Source organism: Ambystoma mexicanum, chromosome 8 (assembly GCF_040938575.1).
Source record: "Ambystoma mexicanum isolate Mex_15411 chromosome 8, UKY_AmexF1_1, whole genome shotgun sequence".
NCBI classification, from domain to species: Eukaryota; Metazoa; Chordata; class Amphibia; order Caudata; family Ambystomatidae; genus Ambystoma; species Ambystoma mexicanum.
The window spans coordinates 386,149,053-386,171,047 of record NC_090929.1 but is presented as its reverse complement, the minus strand read 5'-3'; the positions used below and the strand labels follow the sequence as shown (position 1 = coordinate 386,171,047).

General features: G+C 46.2%; 1 protein-coding gene across 13 annotated transcripts in view; it reads left to right on the top strand.

The window, feature by feature from the left end:
- GRIN1 (glutamate ionotropic receptor NMDA type subunit 1) overlaps positions 1 to 21,995 on the top strand; it is a 1,139,664-nt gene that overhangs the window by 207,479 nt on the left and 910,190 nt on the right. For all 13 annotated transcript variants that reach the window (XR_011268541.1, XR_011268543.1, XR_011268542.1 and 10 more), the window contains exon 2: positions 8,484 to 8,618. Coding sequence is in view for 9 of the 13 variants with exons in the window: in XM_069609856.1 (XP_069465957.1) it covers positions 8,484 to 8,618 (135 nt within the window). In the remaining 4 variants the exon portion in view is untranslated. The remainder of the gene's footprint in view (positions 1 to 8,483; positions 8,619 to 21,995) is intronic.

The following is a 21,995-nucleotide window of genomic DNA, read 5'->3' as shown; positions in this document are numbered from 1 at the left end:
TATAATAATAATAATTTTATTGTGATTTAGTTCGAATATTAGAACTTTACACAAAGTATCACATAAAACATAAAACATTACAATGTACAATGTTAATTTATATACAGGAGGAACAATGCTCTTTTGATCACAAAATAACATACAATAGATAAGAAATCAGATTTGATGGGAAGCAGTGAGCTCCTTACAATGGGATGAGTTTCAGGGACATTCTGAAAAGGTTGTAGAGGAGAGTAAATGGAACAGTTACCGGGGAAAATACATAAGTGGACATACATAGATTAAGGACAACCAGCATTGGACATTTTTAAGTGCAGGTAGGTGGTACGGCCAGCTGTGCTTAGGATGTGACCATGATGGGTGAGGTGCTAGAGTGGAGGCAGAGGAAGTGAGGGGATGAGGCAGGTTAGAGGGGAGGGAAACATTCTAACTAGCAGGCAGATGAGAGGTAGGGTAACTCTGAGGCGAGGAGGTGGGCTTTTAGTTTGGTGTTGAACAAATCCATATGGACTGTTTCTCAGATGTGCGGGGAAGAGGATTCCATGAAAGTGGAACAAGAAGAGAGAACGAGCGGAAGTGAGCGGAAGCACGGGGAGGGCTTTGAGCCGCAAGGGTAGTCAAGGAGGCAGAGCAGAGATTACGAGAAGGCTTGTAGAGTTGGATAGAGAAGGATAGAGACAGTGGTGCCTTACTGTGTATAGATTTGTGAACCTGGAGAAGACATTTAAATCTGGCATGGTTTAGCATCATCAGCCATCCAGCCTGATGATGGTATGAGGGAGTAGGTGTGAAGTGAGGGAGTTCGAAGAGAATCCTAGTAGCGAGGTTAATGATCTTGTCGAGAGGACATAAAGCATAAGTGGGGAGACCAAAGAGGATGCTGCACAGTAGTCCAGTTTAGAGAGTGGTTAAAAGATGTTTGGTGCTGTTGAAAGGAAGGAGATGCCTGATTTCCCTACTATTTTGGAGGATGAGGCAAGCTGCTGTTTCCATTTTGGAGATGAAAGTAGAGAAGGTGTTAGAAGGGTCATAGATGATGGTTTCAAGCTGAAGAACAATAGCAGAGAGTGGCGGATGGAGATGGATAGGTAGAGGAAGAGATGAGTGAGAGCTTTTGACAGGGAAGAAGAGCATCTCTGTTTTGGTAGAGTCTAACATCAAAGAGTGCAAAGCCATCCAATATTTAATGGCAGAGAGACAATTGGACATTTTGATAGAGAAATCAGAGGAGATTTCAGGAAAACAGAAGAAGATTTGGGTGCCGTCTGCAAAGAGTTGGTACGAGAACCCAAAGGAGGAGATTAGTGTCCCAGGAACAGACGCGTAGAGTGTAAATAGGAGCAGAGCCTTGTGCAACACCAACAGTAAGATGAGTGAGTTGAGAGGTGTTGTTTGTCCAGGAGACAGAATTGGCAAGGCGCAAGGTAGGATTCAATCCAGGCAAGGGCTTGATCATGAAGTAAGAGAATATTAAGGAGATCAGAGTGATCAACAGTACAGTGTCAAAGGCAGCAGACAGGTCAAGGTCCCACGTAACACCAAGGCAGAAGCTCCAATTCATCGGAACAGTACTGGGCACATGGGTGGGGAAGGCTTTGCTCCATCCGAAGAATGAGTCGCCAGTGTCAGACAAATGTTCAAACTTTTCCAGAGTCACGACAGTCTACCTGCGGCTTCCTTCCTCTGCCTCTTAGGTCTTATGGCTTCCACAATTCTTCTGGTGCCAGAGGCCAGACTGCGGATGCGATCTCTGCAGTGGCTGCCGAGCGGTCAGTGGTCCCAATTCTTTGATGCCATGAAGGACATTCTCAAAGTGACAAGGTCAGTGATCAACAACCTTTCTTGGTGGGCCAGCAGAGAGAGCATGATGGGGGGGCCCTTTCGGCCACTGTGGCACCAGGCCGAAGTGGGCATGGATGTGTCCCTGAAGGGTTTGGCGCTTACTATGGGATCTACAGGCGAGTGGCCTTTGGTCGCCAATGGAATGCTGGTGGCATATCAACAGGCTGTAGTTGAGGGCGGTCAGGTTGTTCCAGATGGCTTTTGCACCTTCCCTCAAGGGGAAACACATCCTCATTTTGATGGACTTAGTTGCCATGCACTACCGCAACAAGCAGGGGGGTGCACAATCCCTGCCCCCATGCAGAGAGGCACTACAGCTCTATAGTTCTGGTTGTTGGAGAACCGAATCTCCACTTTGGCTGTCAATCTAGCGGGAGTGGAGAACAGAAAGACGGATGCGTGGAGCAGGCAGAGCGCGGTCTCACACGAGTAAGAAGTGTCCCAGGAAGATCTCAAGTAGATCTTCACCCGGTGGGGTACCCCAACAACGGATCTGTTTTCCGTGACAGCCAACGTGAAGTGCGGACAGTTTTGCTTGAGGGAATTCCCAGCGAAGGGTGCACTCAGGGACGCGTTCCTCGTGGAGTGGGCCTTCAACCCCCACTGTGCGTTTCCTCCGATACTTGTCATCCCATGAGTTCTCAGGAGGTTTCAAGCCACCATGATCTTGATTGCCCCAGACTGTGTGAGGAGAACATGGTACTCAGAGCTCCTGGACTTGACCATCTGCCCACTCTCCGGCTGCTGGACAATTTTTACCAGTCAGAAGGTCAGGAGCGCCACCTGAACCCAGAGTCCCTCAACCTACATGAGTGGCACTTGAGAGCATGAGGTATGATGACTGCGACCTCTCAGAAGAGGTATTTCAGATTTTACTGGCTGAGCGCAGACATTCTACTAGATCATTGTACGCATGCAGGTGGAGAAAGTTTGGGGAGTTATGTAGGGAATGCAGGATAGACCCTATCGCTTGTCTCAACACTGCATTGATGGAGTTCCTTTTCTCACTGGCTTAGACAGGCATTCAGATAGGCACAGTCAAGGGCTACTTGGTGGCTTTGCCTGTATTTAAGAGGTCACCAGATCAGGGATCCTTCTTCACGGTCTTGGTAATTACCCAATTTCTGAAAGGCCTTGTAAATAGGATCCCCCCTACTTAGTTTCTGGTTCCAGATTGGGACCTCAATTTGGTTCTAACCTTTTTGATGGCTGCTTTATTTGGGTCCATGCATATGTGTTCTATTAGGTTACTTACCCTGTAAGGTCAAGTCTATTAGGTTACTTACATCAGCGTGACGTGTGGGTGAGCTTCAGGGCTCTATCTTGCAGGACATTGCTCCTGTGATTTTTCAAGAAGTAAGCTACCCTCAAGGTGCGCTGTAAATTTCTGCCAAAAGTGGTTTCAGAATTCCACTTGTCCCAGAGCATTGATTTGCCAGTTTTCTGTCCGCCTCTTAATCCCTTAAAGGATGAGTAAAGGCAAAACAAGCCGGACCCTAAGACGGCGCTCAGATTCTACTTAGCTAGGAAGGCAGAATCTAGGGGTGATGACCAACTTTTTGTGGCTGTCAGTCTGTCCAGGAAGGGTCTGGCTGTGTCAGAACAGACAATCTCTCACTAAATAATTCTCTGCATTGCAAAGTGTAATCAGAGAGCAGGTAAATACCTGCCACCAGGCAACAGAGCTCATTTTACCAAGGGTGTGGCAGCATCACCTACCTTGTAAAGGAGTGTGCCAGTAAAGGAGATATGTTGAGCAGCGTGGTTCTGACTCCACACTCTGTACTGCTTTGCGAGTCTATCAGATGAGGAATCGCAGGAGAATTCAATCCATTGAAGAGATATTACTTCCCAGTAATGTACTTTCTATGTATTCTTCACCCGCAGAATCGCCCTCCCATCCTGCCCCACTATGAAATTACTCTATTGCCATTTTCTGGTTGTTCTCTACTGAAAGGGCAAGAACTTGAGGTGATGACGATTTGAAGTTAAGCACCTTGTGTGCCTTTTGCATTGGGTACTGTCAGCCGGTTGCTTTCGGTACGGTGTCTTAAGTTCTCATTTTTGTGGTTGTTATTAAGCAGAATCCTTTGGATTCTTCCCTCGTGGCTGCTGAGCTTGTGGGGAAAAGGCGGGGAACTGAAGTACGGGGGCGCAGCGACGTAACATATATACAGCCGACGTCACATCCGCAGCCGAGGAGTGGCATCTCTGAGTCATGAGGAGTCAATGATTGATGTCAAGTCGTACTGCACGCCCTGTCGAAATGTTAACAAGCAGCTGATACTGGAAAGATATTTATTAGATGACGTATCTGTGAGAGAGGAGAATTCATAGAAAGAACATTACTGGTAATTTCTCCTTCTCTGAGGGTTGTAATTAAATAATTATCTCATCCAGTACATGAAAAATCCAGCCAGTGAACACACATTTTGTAAATAAAACACCCACGAGAAAGAGTGTGGTTCCTGGCTGCTTTGCATGAAATCAAAAAGCATTTTGAGAACCTAAGAATGACCACAGATGTTTATATTTGACTACTGTGTCGGTGATAGAGATTCAATCAGGACCCTTCTGGGCTCATTTTACTTGTCATAGGCAAGTCTCACCTGAATTATACAATTTCCAAAACCATGAGCCATATATGCGCATTTGGACAGCCTCAACTTAACGGTGTGAGGCTTGGCCTGCTTTGACTGAAGCCAGTTGTGCGCGCAGGAGAAAGAGTGTTCTGATTATTAGCAGGTGACAGAGGCAGTGCCCTGGCTCCAGAGCAGTTTTTCAAATCTACCGGGGCGCTGCGCCATCAAGCCTGGGCCCATTTAAAACACCAGTGTAGTTCCTAATCACAAGCACTTGTGTGTTTTTTGCATTGAAATGTATTTTGGATCTACAAGCCACATAAAAACGAATATTAGTAGCACAGCTGCGGTGTCACATGACCTTTTGTTTGTTTCCAGAGGCATTGTGGGCGCCTCTATATTGAACCTTTAATATGAGAGTACAGGGCTAAGACAGTTCCTTTACTGCTGCAAGGAAATGGATGTCTTATTTGGGACACTGATCTCTCCTCTGCATTTGTTAAATTTGAACCATGGAACTAGAGGAACATGTTGAGATTGACACAGCAAGTAGTGTTGAGATTTAGGGCCTCATTATGTATATGGGGTATAAGCAGTGCTAATACCGCGAACCTGAATTACTATTACCGGAATATCGGTTTTTGTTACTCCCCAATCTGAAGTCTCCTGGGTCTTCATTGCGGAGTGGCAGCGTTAAGGCTTGTGGACCTGCTGAATGCAACAATCCCACCACTGTGAGTGGGGGTAATACCAATCCTCACCAGCAGGTGTTTTTGGTGGGTTTGTGGGTCTTTAAACCCATAATCAGGTAATGTGGGAAAACAGGCAGTTATCAAATATAATTCCCGTTTTACCATAGCTGCCACACTTAAAATGGTATTGGCAGCATTTTTCATCTCAGGCGTCATCCTGAGTTGGGCGGTATCCCAGCGTTAAGTGCGCAGAGATACTTCCCAATACTATTAGCATTACCGCAACTCGGTCCAGTGCAATTTATGCCGGATCCCGAGTTGCAGTGGGGAGGTAAATCTCCATTTCCTTTGGACCCAGTGGGGGTTCATTGGCACTATTAGCGTCGGCGCAATTAGTGCTGCACTAATAGCGCCGAAAATGTGTGGAAAGGGGAGATTTTTACCTCCAGCAAAAAGCTGAAGGTAAAACTCCCACTTTCCGCTCAACTCAAGATTGGGCGGAGTGGTAAATGCGGCAGTAATAGCGTTACCGCTGCATTTTTCTGCTCCGCTCAACTAGTAATGAGGCCCTCAGTCATCTATTTCTACTTAATGTGATGCACCAATATCTGACTTTCTATCGAAGACGATGCCAGAGTCTGGCCCAGTGTTATCTGTTTGGGATTTGGTGTTTCACTCTGTAAGTGCAAGGACGGTGGAGGTGAAAGCACTTTTAAGAGGATTGTTGAAATAAGTGATGTGAGAAATTGGGCTGTTATTCTAGTTTGATATATTTTACCTCTGTAAAAGTACATCTTTGCTGAGAAAGCCTTCTTTTGCAGCTTTCAGTCTTGCAGTTTTGGTGAATATGTTTGAAATATTAAGGAATGAAGTGGTGTCGGCCGTGTGTTGTGTGAAATGCACGTTTTGTACACGTGCCCTCCTAACGACTGAAGCCTGGCAGGGCGCCATGTATTCATTTTTCATTCATATAAAAAGGAGAGGCGTCCAATCCGATGAGCATCTATGAGCAGAACCTAGGGAAGACGATCAATCAAGATGAGGCTGAAAGAAAAGTCGAACAAACAGGAATGATGGGGGGAGTGACCCAGACCTATAAGCCAGCATCCCCCAGACTCCAACCAATGCCTGAATAATGTCTTGGGGCGCTAGTGGCTGACTTCGCATCTTTGGGAAGCGTCAGCTAAACACTGAAGAGCCTGACACGCTGCATGGGATGTCTCTACGTCCCCCAGCGTCTATGCCTGGGTGAATTAGTTCCCCTGTGGCCCCTTTGGATAAAAGCGGGGGTGGTAAGCAGAGTGGATGGTGGGATATGCTCAGGGCTCAAGTCGAGGGTACACGTGGGGGGACGGAGTCCACCCACTTTTGTCAGAGGGTGGACTCAGTCCCCCCCAGCTAAAATGAGAAACATTGAATGTCCTTTTTGAATGTATTAATTCATACTTGCCAACATTCTGCGACCAAAAAGATGTAGGATTTTTCAAGTTTGAAAAATAATAATTCCCATAACAATGACATCACAGGAAAATACAAAACATACAAACAGCACAACATGGAAAGATGTTGAAATGTTAAAGATGTCTAATTCTGAATGCTAACACCAAATTGTCGGCAGATGCTGCGTGATGGTGTTACACTCCTGGTTCATCTAAGGGTTGTACCGGCAAGAGTGCAGGACAGAGTCACGCAGCTGTCAGGTCACTGGATTGGTCTGAGTGCACTGAAAGTAATCACCTACCAGTCCACTGCACTGTATAGACAGACTAATTAACGTGGTGCATGCTTTGTCCTGGAGGCTGCCTTAGAATCACATAAATTACTTGCCACTGTAAAATGCAGTAGGATCTGTCATCGAAATCTGTAGGCGGTAGGGCTGCTTCAAAAGCAGTAGCCTACTGCCTAAATCTGTAGGGTTGGCAAGTATGCTAATTAAAGCCGACCTCGGGGATTGAGCTGCAGTCCTCAGGTTTGCAGGCGGGACTCTTCACAATTGCTCATAACCTGGTGAAAAATCACATACAACTAAATGAGAAATTTCCCATTTTGGCACTGCAAGTTCCAGGTAAAAAATGTGCATCGGTTCTGGGAGTTTAAAACATGCACACATGTTAACGTTTTCAAAAACACTATTAGAAGAAAATATTCTATCTTGGTTTTGTGTGTGTGTTGATTTTATGAAAGGCAAATGCCATTCGTCCTGTGCAATTTGGGTGGTTATGCAAAGCCAATTTAGTGAAATGTGCATATTTCATCTTGCTATGCTAATTTCTTGTGACGTCACGTCCCATTGCGTTTTTTGATGAGTCCCCCACTTTAATTTTTAAGACTTGACCCCTGGATATGCTCATGCGATCACAATAATTCAATTCTTGCCGTAGTGTTGCTCTATTTTTAAAGTCTTCTTTTCCGAGTCTGAAAAGATGTTGGTTTTTGCTGGTGGAAGGTATAACACCTAGAGGCACTTCAAGGGGATTAGAAGCACACTAATTCTGAAGCACTCGTTGCATGGACATTCCTTTTCTGTTTTCTTTTTAGACTACTCTACGGTATGCCATCGTGTGTTCTTGCTAAGTTATTGTGGGCATTGTTGTATGTATTTTATGTTACTGCTTTTAATCCTTTCTGTGTGTTGTGCACTGTTGTTTCAACTGTATGTTTAAGCCTTCTGCATGAAGACTGAACAGCTAACTACAAGTTGCAAAATTAGTTCACAAAGGGCAATTAAGTGGTATGCCTTTGGGTTTCCAACTAGAAAAGGCCGCATTATAGTGTGCAACCTATTTTATTGTACATATTGACCGGCTCGTGCACATAACATGCTGAATAGTGTTTGCTCTGTCCTGGAAAGCGCTAAATAAACAACATGTTGACAAGCAAGACACCTGGCAGTCACATCAGGGACGGTCTGTGATACTTCGTGTGAATGTTCATGTAAAGTGTCACAACATGCGTTGCTCCTGTCTGCACCTGTCTTCTTTGCCAAGCAGGCTTCTGCTCAGACCGGCTCCAGATGCATTTTATTTTCATATACCAGATGTAGACTTCGCAGAGAGAGGCAAACTGGCTTGTAAACGAAGTACTGAGATGTCCTAACATACCTTTGTCCGGAAAGTTCGGTTAGACTAGAGAAGGCTCATTCACAGCTCAATTCCTTTGCCGAGTAACAGGCCTTTCTTCTGTTTAACCCTCATTGTATACTACCCCGCCTTTGCCTGCAGACTGGGCAGTCTTTGCTTACCACTTTATACTGCATTCTGTTGTCCTCCCTCATAGCTTTGTCACTCCCGCGCTTTGATGTGAACTAAATCAAGACAAGGCATGTGCTCTCCCTGCATGCTCATTAATGTGACTATGTCTCCTACAGGTCTATGCCATTTTGGTTAGTCATCCTCCTCCTCCAAAGGACCACCTCACGCCGACACCAGTGTCATACACTGCCGGCTTCTACAGGATTCCAGTCATTGGTCTGACAGCACGCATGTCAATCTATTCTGACAAGGTGAGTCATGCATGCTGATCTATTATCATTGAATATATTACAATTCCAAGCAGTTCACCTTTCACATAACCACTTGCCATTCTTGGTATATATATATATAGTGTGATTGACCAAAACGGAACTTTCATTAGCAAAAAAAAGAATGCCAGTCCTCTCCTAATTGTCCATTTCCTATGCCGACCCCCGCCCTCTCCCCTCTCCTCTCTCCTCTGGGCCAAATGTTCTCTGTTCATGCTGATTCTATGCTCAATAATGTGTACACATAATGCATAATTGAGAGTTGGACCTTCAGACCATGCAACTGCATTTATTTATTTAGGTTATTACTACTCTTATGGGGGACATAGACAGACACAAATCCACACATCCAGACACAGACAGCACAACACCCAGCAACAGGCAGCCAGAGATAAATGACTCTACCCTCGCCAGTGTGCAGAAGATTAGTTAGGGATAACTCGAACTGCCCACCTCCTGCCTTTCTGCTAGAAAAGGATGAGGTTTGGGGGGAATATGAGACCTCTACTCCTGATTCCCCCTTTCGATGCAAAATCATGTGAAATGTGCTAACTAAGAAATGAGAGAGGTAATTAAACCCATGTGTCTACGATACTTGGAAAAACATTCCACCCTGAAAGGTTTTGGCATGGCATTGGCTGTTTCAATTAAAGTGCACTCATCCGTAGCTAGAATGGCAGGAACTCCTTGATTCTGCCTTTTGGAGGAGTTAGGCAGGAGGGGATGGGTCTATTTGTGCTGGGGCATGTGCCTCCTGTGATGCACGCTCTCTATGTAGGAACTTCTGAGCCCTTCATAGGACCATTGCATCAGATGGGAAATGTTCTGAAATACTAGTTGCAATACAGCTGCAGACCTGACCCTTGTCCCATGTCACCTTTAATAGCCAAAGATCCCCAGAAGTAGCTGGCTATTGCTGGCTGTAGAGTCCTCTTGACGCATCCATTGAAAGCAGAGGTGGCTAAAGAGAATGCCCTACTGAATTTATGTTTCACAGACGATTGGTTTGGGCTTTAAATTGATGAGTTCCTCCAGAAAGCAGTTGGTGACAGAAAACAAGTATTCTATTACCATGACAGAGACAGGTGTCCACCAACAAGGTTTCTGCTGCATCCAAGACTGAAATAGTTGGGTTGCAGGTAGAGGTAGAGGAACAGTCAATAGTACACACCAAAAGTCACAACTGGACATCTTGGCTCCCTAAGTCTGACTACGGCACCCCAAAAATGTGAGGTGAAGGGGTCTAGTGGCAGGATGAAATCAACATTTGTGTTGGGCATGGGAGGGCTCAATATCAGATGCTTTTATTATCAACAACATCAGACAATGTTATTCTATAGGGTTTATTCTCTTCCTCCTTATTCTGTGCCGATAAAGATGTCTCTGCCAAGGCATGTGTCGAGCCGACAGGCATTGTTCAATGGTGTTCACAATGCTGAAATAGTGGGCAATGATTTCAGTACCTACTCATGAGGAGGCCCAGAAATTATAATGAGTTCTATTCCTGGTCAATAAACTCTCTGGGGATTACTGACCTGTATTGGAGTTGAAAAGAGTAAATGAAAAGATCCAATGTCAAACATTTTGAATGGCGACCTTGCAGGTCATTCCTTCACTGGTAATGCCAGGTGTTCTGATGACTGTGCTTGATCTGGATGATACATACATTCGTATGTCAATTTTAGTGGCACATCAGATTCCTTGATGTTCAGAACCAATATATTCACTACCAGTTTTTGGTGTTACCATTAGGTCTAGCTTCAGCCACCTGCATGGCCATTTAGGTCTTTCCTTCTATGGTGGTATTCAAACATACCCAAAGAATTCAAATCACCTTTACCTGGATAATTGGTTGTTCCATGCACCGTCTTGATAGCTAATGTCTAACTACACAGATCGAGTGTGTCAAACCCTAATGAACTGTTGGTGGTTGATCAATTTCAAGAAGCCTTGTTTAGTACTGACACAATTCCTGGAGTTTATTGGGGCTCTGTTTTGCATGGATCTGGGAAAAGTACTCTCAACCTCCTGAATTCTGAAGTTACAATCCAGGCTGCCAACTATGCTACAGAAGTAGGAATCCCCGGCAAGATCATTACTATACGTTCAGAGGGACATTGCTGCCTGCACAGCGTTTGTGAACGTCGAAAATAATTGTGTTAAATTTTAGGTACTGAATTAAGTGGAAGGGTTAATTGGTTTGCTTGCAAGACCAACAGGCAACATCCCAGCTTTAACTCATTCCCAACCAAATAACTCGCCCTATTCTCCCGTTACACTACTTTATGTTGTTTGGGCCCAAACATTCTAGAGACACTGTACTGCAGCAAGGTCTGAATCAAGAAATGATGACTGCTGGCCTGTTCTTGAAGCCAAATCATCATTGTCTTTTCACATTTCTAAGCAGGGGTGGGTAAATGTGTGATCGAGTTAAAGTTGCTGTGATCTCAAGGGTAATGACAGCCTTTTGCAGTGCATGTGGCCAGTCCTTAAAAAGACTGAAAAGATGCTTTCTCTGGGAGAGCCAGTGATGAAGTAAATGAAGTAAAATGTGGAAGTGACAACTCTAGGGTTCTCGATCACTGTGCTCCAGAAAGAAAAGGATTTGTATTAGGACCTTTTATGAGAGGGATTGGCATGCGGTCAGCCAGAGGGGGCACATTGGTGGAATATGGATAAGTCAGAGGTAAATCATTTTTTTTTATGGTGACTAAGATCTGGTTACTTTTCTCAAACAAACCATTGGTAGCAGTCAATGTCTGACTAAATGTGGAATTCGGGTTGGGTAGGATAGTGAGGTAGTAGTGCACTGTTAAGAATAGTGCCTAACTCTTTTTAGTAGCTTAGTAGATGGTTTGTATGTAATGTCTGCTTTGGCTTTGTCTTTTTCCTTTGTAAGATGGGTTGTTTGAGAAGTGCCAGGTCAGTGGTGCATCAGATATGTCTAGAGATGTTAAGATCACTGATGTATGAACGTTCAGAAGTCTTTGTTCCACTGGTACTGAGCTTAAGATGTACTTGTATGCCAGTGAAGACTTCGATGGTGCTGTTGTGTTAGAGGAGAGGTGTAGGGCCTGCTTGATCAGCTTGTTACTGTAGGGAGAGGTTAGTCAGGATAGCCGCATGAGGATAATCGGGATGTTTTTGAATACTCTGGTTAGTACTATCATGGGGCTTGGGTTGACCAGATAAGGCGAGCCTGTCGAAAAGTACAGATAAGGGCGGAGTGGTCTGGCCTATTAAGTAAGATCAGAGGGAGGAAGATAAAAAAGTTAGATGGGGAGATGTCAAGTTGAAGAGATAGCTTTTGTTGTGTATGGATTCGGATATGCTGTGGTCAATGCCTACAGACTTGTGTAAGTTAGAAAGAGCTTCTTTCATAATGTCATATGATATGGCATTTATAACGGGCCTATACACAAAGGCACGATGAGGCGAGGGAGGGGGAACAAAGGGAAGACAGGGACAACGATCTTATCTTACTAGGCCAGATCACATTGAGATTGCACAACTGCAGGGGAGAGGGGTGGGGAAAAGTGTGAGGGGAAAGAGGAGAGGGAAATGCAGTACATGGGATCAAACAAGAAAAGAAGTGCGGGCAGCTGGTAGCAAGTGGAAAGGTAAGTGCAGACAGCAGGTGGCCAAAGTGCAGATAAGGGGACTGTAGGGTTACAGATACAGACCCAAGTGCAAGGGTTGCCTGGGGGCGGGGGCAGTGCAGGTGTGCAACTGACGCAGAGGGGACCTGGGCCTGAGATCAGATGGTAGCCAGGTGACCAGTGCAGTTTCAGTTTTAGCAAGGAATTCAGCAGGCTAGAGGAAGAGAGAAGGCAAAAGCAAAGAGGAAAGTCTTGAGGTGCTTCCGGAACCAGAGATGGTTCTCCTCAAGTTTTAGAGAGGGGGCCCCAGCCAAAGAAAGAGATCTACCACCAACTCGTTGCTTGGAGAAGCGACTGACCCTGAGGGAGTTGGAGGCGGATGAGCAAAGAGCTCGAGTGGGAAGATATTTACAAAGAGAGAGTTGGAGGTATTGAGGCCCCAGGCCCCAGAATGCTTTGTGGACAATACAGAGGGTCTTCAACCTAATCTGTGCAGCCACTGGGAGCCAGTGTAGAGATTTCAGTGCTGGAGAGATATGATCCATTGAGGCCAAGGGCAAGTCTTGCAGTCTTGTTCTGGATGATTTTCAGAGGGCGGAGATTAGAAGCCGGCATATTTAGAAAGAGGCTGTTTCAGTAGTCCAGCCTAGAAAGTACCAGAGCTCTGGAGACAGTGAGCTTCTGGGGGAAGGAGAGGAAAGGAAGAATACCTCTGAGGTCATACGATTTGTTGTTTGGCTACCTGGAAAATAACCTTTAGCTGTTAGTCCAGTTCTGTCTTTTATTTGCTTTGGGGACTTATAATCCTATATTTTCAATATAGATACAGGTCTACAAGTCACTGAATGTACATGTGTGCTATTAGACAAAACCATAGTTGGTTACCTTTCTTCCTTGGAACCGGTTATTGGTGTCTGACGAGGTGTATTGGTATCATTTAGTATTTTTATTTAATATGTGTAACGTCCATGCGTTCCAATTGAGACATACAGTGGAATGTTCTTAAACCCACATATGCAGCATCTGGGCCAGTAAAACAATTTGGAACGACCATCTGTAATTTTCAGTGGGGCTTAGAGAGGGGTAAAGCGAGATAGAAAAAGGGATAGCAAATAGGGCAGAGAACTTGAGAGAGAGCTTGTTACATTAAAGCCAGAACAGTAGATGAATACAATGCCATCTGAAGCAATAATTTCCAGCTGCACTCAATGGAATAAAGAACCATGGGAGGTGTTGAGTTCCCTTATGTGTGGGTTTGTTCAATTTAAGTTCAAAACAAGGTCTGCTATAGGCATGTTATTTCTCTTCCATGGTGATTTCCAAGCGAAGTCAAAACATTTTAATAGTTACTGCAACATGAAGGTCAATATATACCTATGTTGTGTTGTAAGTACTGGTTTGTTGTGCTACAATGTTACATTAACTGACATGTCAGGCTTGTGACACTGGTGTACATGAAGGCTCAAATGTAGCCACTATTTACAGGAAATGCAAACAAGCTCCTTACTGCCACCATTCCCACTCCGCCAAATTAAGAGTTTGGCCCTGGAGTGGGGGGATTTACCTCTAGCAAAATGCTGGAGCTAAATCCTCCCACGTTCTGCCGAAATAATCAGCAAAATTGGCAGAATTACAGCCACGGTAATTCCGCCAAAATCTCCAAAGGAGTCCTGCGGACTCCGAATTAATGGGGACTAACACCACCACCACTTGTAATCCAGCGGTAAATATCATGCTAGCCACTGAATGGGTGGTAGTGCTGCAGACCCTTCAACCTGGTTCACTGGTCCCTTACAAGGTTTGTAGGAATTCTCCCTTTCTGCCAAAGAGCCTATCTGCGTCTTCACCTCCCCGCGTATGGACATGCAGCCTCAGTGTAATGACGACTGTCCTGCAAAAGATACAGGTGATGACAATGCAAATATCGGGCTGGTTGTTAATTCAGAGAATATCTCTATTGCTGCTGCGCTCATTCTACAACTGGTAAATGCTGAACCCAAGTTTCCTATAAAGGGAATGTGGGCTTCATATCGTTTTTTTTCTGTGATTGCACTGCTGTCCGCAACATCTGGGGTGCCATTAGGAAAAACGCACCTGCCAGCACGATTTTCCTCCTCAGAGGGATATCGAGAGATAGAAAGATCTGAATATGATATGCTAGGTACAGCTAGTAATAATACAGAGTAGTGTTCCAAAATGTTTACAAGCCTGTGATCAAAAGGGTCGGGATGAACCATCAGAAACCCGGAATGCTGTTTTCTTTCATGTGTAGATCTGCACATATTTAAAGAGACCTGCATGAAGAAGTAATAGCATTTCCAACAAACACAATGCCCCGAGGGATGCAATGAGAGAAGCCTAATGCAGAGTGGTCTCCAAATGCACTCTGGGGTGTTCCATCTGTCAGCTGGTTAAGATGAACTGCCATTATATGCTAGAATACCCACCCAACAACACACTCATGTCGTATGTTCCCATAATTCAGTAATATTGACATTGCAATAAAACATGACCAGGCTTTCCCCATAATTTCGAGCAAATAATCTTCTGTCATTTCTCCCTCGAACATTTCCGTTGCAGAGAAATCACATAGATCCGTCCTTACGGTATATAGATAGTTTGACGCTATGGATTCTCTACCAGGACCTCACTAGTGGTTTCAGCTTCTTGCAAAATGTTAGAGCACAACTGAATTTAAAGCGTTTCAAGCTGAACTGCCAGAGGTTAAGAAAGAGGGAACTCACATGATCGGCGTGAATAACACAAGTCAGGACTGGCCATGGGTTGAACCTGCCATAAAAACCTTGATTGCACTGCTGTCATGATTCATCGTCTTTGCCACTTTTAGTCCACCTGGAGAGCTCGGCGTCGCCTTGTGGCATCCATTTTTCCTCCCAACATGGCCGCAGCATCTATTACGAGACTGGAATGCAACGGTCTAGGCTTTTCAGAAGCTCCTTCAGCATCATCACATAAGCGCCGCGAGAACATGTGTTGTTGTGTCTCATCGCTCGATTGTTAGCCTTTCAGCCGTGCTCAGCGCTTCTGTTTTCTCCACTCCTCTCTGTTCCTTCCTGGCAGTCCCGTCCTCGGACCGTGCCGCCCTCCTCCTTGTGCTTCCTGGCTACGCTGCATTCTTTCGGTGTTGCTGCTTACCTTACCTTGCTTCCTGGCTCCGCTGCTCTCTAAGCTGTGTTGCCGCTTGCCATATTCTGCACTCCTGGATGCATTACCTTTATGGCTGCGTGGCCGCCAGCCTCATCGGCACTCCCTTGCTTCGTTGGCTTCCTTGCCACGATACTGTGAACATTCCTTCTGCAACTATGGACTGCCTCTTCTGATTCCATGTGTTAAAATCGCGGCAACAATGGCCGTGAACACAACATATTGTGGCAGAAATGCTGTGGTTTTGACTCCGCAATCCATGTAAAGGATGCGAGGGAAACCCCCGCAACCCCTGGACCCATTAAACCATTTAAGGGGAGTGGGGGACACCTCCGCAACCCTGACTCCCCTTAAATGGTGTAATGGGGTACACCTTTAACGGGTCAAACCACAGCATTTTTGCCGCAATTTTTTTTACAGGCAATATTTTTGCTGCGATTTTATCACTGCATACCCCTCTGCTGCATACTACCTTCTACTCCTTCCTGGCTGCAATTGGGTTGCATTATTCCTGGACTCCTTCCTTACTGGAATTGATTGCAACTAGAAAGAATAACAAGAACACCTCAGAAATTACCCTTGCGGGATTCCTGGATTCTGGGTGGTTTCACTGGGTACTAGCCTTCCTGGTCTTCTTAGCCAGCAGGGTGGCGTCGGGGAAGTCTCGCCCTTTTCAACATGAAACTCGGACTACGAAGAAGAAAGAGAAACCGATCACCAAGTAGAAATCAGCAAAGACCAAACAGGTGAGCCAAGAGTTACAAACCTCTAAATCTGACAGTTTGAGACAACCAAAAGAGTACCACAAGAGAGAAGATGGATCCCTCATTCCAGGATCTCCTGGGTGGTATGCAGGAATTATCCGCTGAAGTCCAAAACCTCAAGGCAGAGAACACTGCATTACAGCAACTTGTACTTTCCCAGAACTCTGCGTTTCAGGAGAGTGCCTCCGTGGTGGGCATTGTGGGAAAATATGATGGAGCACCCAAGACATTGCGTTCTTTCCTGGACTCATGTATGGTACACTTCACATTCAAGCCCTACTATTTTTCTATGCGCACCATGGTCTATGCCGGATTCCGCCATGGTGGATGGCGGAAATACCGCCCCATTCCAAGGTGAGTGGGGCGGTAATTTCCCATTCACCATTTGCCCTTCCCCATTCCCATTTTTGCCCCATAGGGCATAATGGGAATGGGGAAGGCGCTAATTACGGCACCGTAAATTACGGTGCCGTAATTAGCACCAAGGTCGCTTAGCGCCTTGGACTTTAACGCCTGCAAAAAGCAGGCGTTAAAGTGTGAATCAGGCATTAAGGGTTAACGGCGCCGACGGCGCCGTTAAACCCTTAACGCCTGACTTGTAATGAGGGCCATAGTGTCACATCTCGTGGGCAACGCTCTAGCCTGGGCTGCATCCTTGGTAGCAGCAGGGGACCCTCTCTGGGGCAATTATGATGGATTTCTCGTGGCATTTAAGTCCATGTTTGATCGCCCCGATCAAGTCTTTTCCACCCAGGAGAAATTACTTGAATTTCGGCAAGGCAGCCAAGACATGCTTACATACGTCACTCGATTCAAGCAACTAGCCAAAGAGGCTGACTGGTCGCCTGAAGCATGTTTCACCTTTTTCCGCAAGGGACTCAAAAATGAAGTAAAGGATGAACTGGCTAGAGTGGCTTGTCCTGGTTCCTTCCAGGCTCTCCTGGATTTATCTCTACAAATTGACTTCTGATTCCAAGAAAGGAAAGCCAAAAATGAAAGGGCTTGTAGCCCCCCCCCCAGAGACCTTGCCTGTGTACCCCAGTCCTAGAGAGGCTCCTCAATCCTCACATGCTGAACCAGAACCCATGCAGTTGGGGACACTCCGAGGACCCCTGACACTGCAAGAAAGAACCCGAAGGATCAACACTAGATTGTCTATGTACTGTGCTTCAGATAAACATCTAATCAGGAACTGCCCAATAGCACCGCCAAGGCGTTCCGCAAACACCAGCTGAATGGAGCTCAGCTTCAGGAGATTGACACCTGCTCCTCCTTTTCTGCTTCCTTGGTTCTGGCTCAAAGATCAACTCTAGTGATCCTCCAAGTAACCCTGGCTTCCACCTCCGGAGAACTTTACCCTGTCCTGGCATTGGTGGACTGCGGTGCTATGGGTATCTTCCTGGACGACGAATGGACTCAACAACACAAAATACCCAGAGAGCCCAAGGATATGGTACAGGCGATGGAAGGGATTGATGGACGCCCGCTTTCCTCTGGACCCATTACTCAACAAACCGTTCAACTTCTGTTATCCATCAACAATCTTCAGGAACTGTTGTCCTTTGATATCATAAAGGCTGCCCATTACCCGTTGGTATTGGGTATGCCATGGCTACATCATCATAATCCATACATCAATTGGGCATCCGGTTCATTGTCCCTTGGTTCTGAGTTCTGCCTTTCACACTGTCTCTCCAGGAAAACGCAGTTTGTAGTGCCTACTGAGAAAGAACCACAGGAGGAACACCATGTCACAGTCGCCACTTTTCTGATGTCTTTTCTATGGCCATTGTACAGTCCTTGCCCCCTCATAGGCCCAAAGACTGTGCTATAGAAACCAATGAGGATGCCATTATACCCTTCGGGAAGATGTTTGTCTTGTCAGAACCTGAAAAGAGGGCCCTCTAGGAGTATTTGGACACCAACCTGACGAATGACCTGACGAATGGTACGATCCAACTGTCCAAGTCTCCCGCAGAGGCATCTCTATTTTTTGTTCCTAAAAAAGAGACTAAAGAACTCAGTCCATGCCTGGATTACAAAGGCCTTAACCAATGCACCAGAAAGGACCGCTACCCACTGCCCCTCATCGGCGATATCCTGGAAGCCTTATGGGGAGTCGTCTTGGTTACCAAATTGGATTTGAGGGGGGGTTATCATCTAATATGAAGCAGGGAAGGCGATGAAGGGAAAACTGCCTTCCGAACACCCTTTGGCCACTTCGAGTACTTAGTCATGCCCTTCGGTCTGTCCAATGCCGCCCCCCCCCATGTTTTTCAGCGTTTTATGGATAGAGTATTCTCAGGCATGTTGTCCTTTTTTGTTATGTTCTATCTAGACGTCATATTGGTTTACTCAAAGGATCCAGCATTGCATCAAGGACATGTTACTCAAGTTCTGCAACACCTTCGGGAACACCATTTGCTAACCAATCCTGAAAAATCTACATTTCATCTAAATACTGTACGAAACTTAGGCTTTATTCTCAGTCCTCAAGGTGTGTCCATGGAACCTTCCAAAATCACAGCCATCACTTCATGGCCTACTCCTTCATCAGTGAAACAGATTCAGTCCTTACTGGGACTAGCAAACTTCTACCAGAAATTCATCCCCAACTTCTCTTCCCTTGTTCGACCGATCATTTCTCTCTTGAAGAAGGATGCAACCTTTGATTGGTCATCAACGCAGCAGTCCGCCTTCAATTTGCTCAAAACAAATTCACGGAGGAACCTGTATTGTGCCAACCTGATGTTACCAAACCCATCCTGGTGGAGGCCAATGCACAGAATATGCCATTGGGGCTGTTCTGAAACAAAAACAAGACAACCTAGAACACCCCATAGCTTACCTTTCCAGGACATTGAACTCCAGAGAACTCCATTACTCAGTCCTTGAGAAGGAATTGCTAGCAATTTGTCAAGCCTTCACGGATTGGTGCCACCTCATTTTGGGTGCTGGTTTTCCAGTACATCTAAGAACTGATAATAGAAATCTACAAGTGCTTCAATCCATGGAGTGCAGGAACAGTCGACAAGCCCGCTGGCTGTATTTCTTTGCTCAGTTCCAGTTCCAAATTTCATATATTCCGGGTTCCTCCAATGTGCTTGCCGATGCTCTGTCCAGACGGCAGGATTACGTTCCTGACGAACCACTGCCTCTTCCTAGGATGTTTCTGGACAAGGTGTTTGTTGCCCAGGCCAAGGTACTTTTGGATAGGATCGGATCGTAAACCCAAACGTCGACCATGTGGAAGGACTTTTCCGGAACCAGTCCATGGGCATTGAATACCAAGGACCGTTACCTGTTCAAGGACAGGGCCTAAGTGGTTCCCACTTCAGCCCTAAAGGAAAAGGTGCTACGCCTTTGTCATGACTCCTTCTTCTCCAGGCATCGGGGAATCAAAGCCACCTTACAGAACCTTAGAAGACAGTTCTGGTGGCCAAAGATGCATCTGGACATCCAGGCTTACATACAGACGTGTGCTATATGTAACCAAAACAAACATGATAACAGGAAACCTGCCGGACTCTTGCTTCAACCAGATCTTCCAGTACGTCCCTGGGAAATGATAGCCATAGATTGTATTATGGACCTCCCTCCTTCCAGCGAGATGGCGAATATTTTCATCACTGAAATATTCTGACTACATGGCCTTCCAACCAAGATCATTTCCGATCGGGGTCCTCAATACACCTCTCGGTTCTGGAAACATTTATGCCACCTGTTTGGTATTGAATGTGCTTTATCATCCCGGCTACCACCCTCAAACCAATGGGATAACTGAACGAGTGAATCAGACCCTTGAACAATACCTTCAGCGTTTCTCCTCCCATGTACAGGATGACTGGTCCATTCTGCTTCCCTTAGTGGAGTTTGCATACAATAATTCAGAACATAATACCACAAAAACCAATCCCTTCTTCTGCAACCTTGGATATTATCCATCTGTTTTTCCCTCGCGTCTACCTCATCCCAGTCCAGTTCCCTCAGACGCCTGGATATCAGACTTGGCAAATATGCACAACCACATCCAGGAACATCTACAGAAGGACAGGACATATATCAAGAGGTTTGCAGATATTAAACATCAGCCTTCTCCAGCTTATACCATTGGAAGTAAGGTCTGGCTGTCATCGCGCTACCTACCCAGACACCTGAGACCCAACAAGTTGTCACCATGATTCTATGGCCCGTTCACCATAACCAAGGTTATCAATCCAGTCGCCTTTCAGCTACTTCTTCCAGTGTCAGGGAGCAGAATACACCCTGTCTTCCACTCTTCACTGTTGAAACCCTATCATCCTTCCACCAGAACTGAGGTACGCCCTCCTCCTCTCCTTTCTAACCATCAGATCGAGTATGAAGTGTCAAGGATATGCGACTCCCGGTACAGATGGGGACGTTTTCAGTATATCGTGGGATGGAAAGGCTATCCACCCAGTAAACGGTCATGGGAACCTAACTCTAATGTGCATGCCCACGCTCATCGATTTCATCAGCTCCATCCAGGCAAACCCGGAGGAACGGGTCATCGGAGGGGGCATGCTGTCATGATTCATCGTCTTTGCCCCCTTTTGGTCCGCCTGGAGAGCTTGGCGTCACCTTGCGGCATCCATTTTTCCTCCCAACATGGCCGCCGCCTCTATTACAAGACTGGAAGGCAATGGTCTAGGCTTTTTTTGGAAGCTCCTTTGGCATCATCACATAAGTGCCGCAAGACCATGGGCCTCATTACACGGATGGCGGTAAGGATTTACCGGTACCTGTAAAATACCGGTACCGGTAAATCCTTACCGCCTTACTACGAGGTCCCTTTGCGGGTTGGGGGATTTAACGCCTGCTTTTTGCAGGCGTTAAAATCCAACCCGCAAAGGGACCTCGGAGCTAATTACGGCACCGCAAAATTGCGGTGCCGTAATTAGTGCCTTCCCCATTCCCATAGAGCCCTATGGGGCAGAAATGGGAATGGGGAAGGGCAATGGTGGAAGGGGGATTTACCGCCCCTCCAACCTTGGAATGGGGCGGTAAATCCCCTTTCCACCAAGGCGGTGCCGGTATTTTACCGGCATGAGCCATGGCGCTAATAGCGCCATGGCTCACCGCCTACCGTGTAATGAGGCCCCATGTGTTGTTGCGGCTCATCGCTCGGTTGTTAGCCTTTCAGCCGTGATCAGCGCTTCTGTTTTCTCTGCTCCTCTCTGTTCCTTCCTGGCAGCCCCGTCCTCAGACCATGCCGCCCTCCTCCTTGTGCTTCCTAGCTACGCTGCATTCTTGCAGTGTTGCCGCTTGCCTTACCTTGCCTCCTGGCTCCGCTGCTCTCTAAGCTGTGTTGCCGCTTGCCCTATTCTGCGCTCCTGGCTGCGTTACCTTTCTGGCTGCGTGGCCGACAGCCTCACCAGCACTCCCTTGCTTCGTTGGCTTCCTGGCCGCGATACTGTGAACATTCCTTCTGCAACTACGGACTACCTCTGTTGCAGACTACGTTCTACTCCTTCCAGGCTGCCATTGGGTTGAATTATTCCTGGACTCCTTCCTGGAATTGATTGCAACTAGAAAGAATAACAAGAACACCTTGGAAAGAATCCTTGTGGGATTCCTGGATTCTCTGTGGTTTCCCTGGGTGCTAGCCTGCCTGGTCTTCTGAACCAGCAGGATGGTGTCGGGGGAGGCTCTCCTTTTCTACATGAAACTCGGACTACGAAGAAGCAAGAGAAACCGATCACCAAGAACAAATCAGCAAAGACTAAACAGGTGAGCCAAGAGTTACAAACCTCTAAATCTGACAACTTCAACGAGTTCTCACCAAACCTTAGCAGTGATTCGATTCAAAT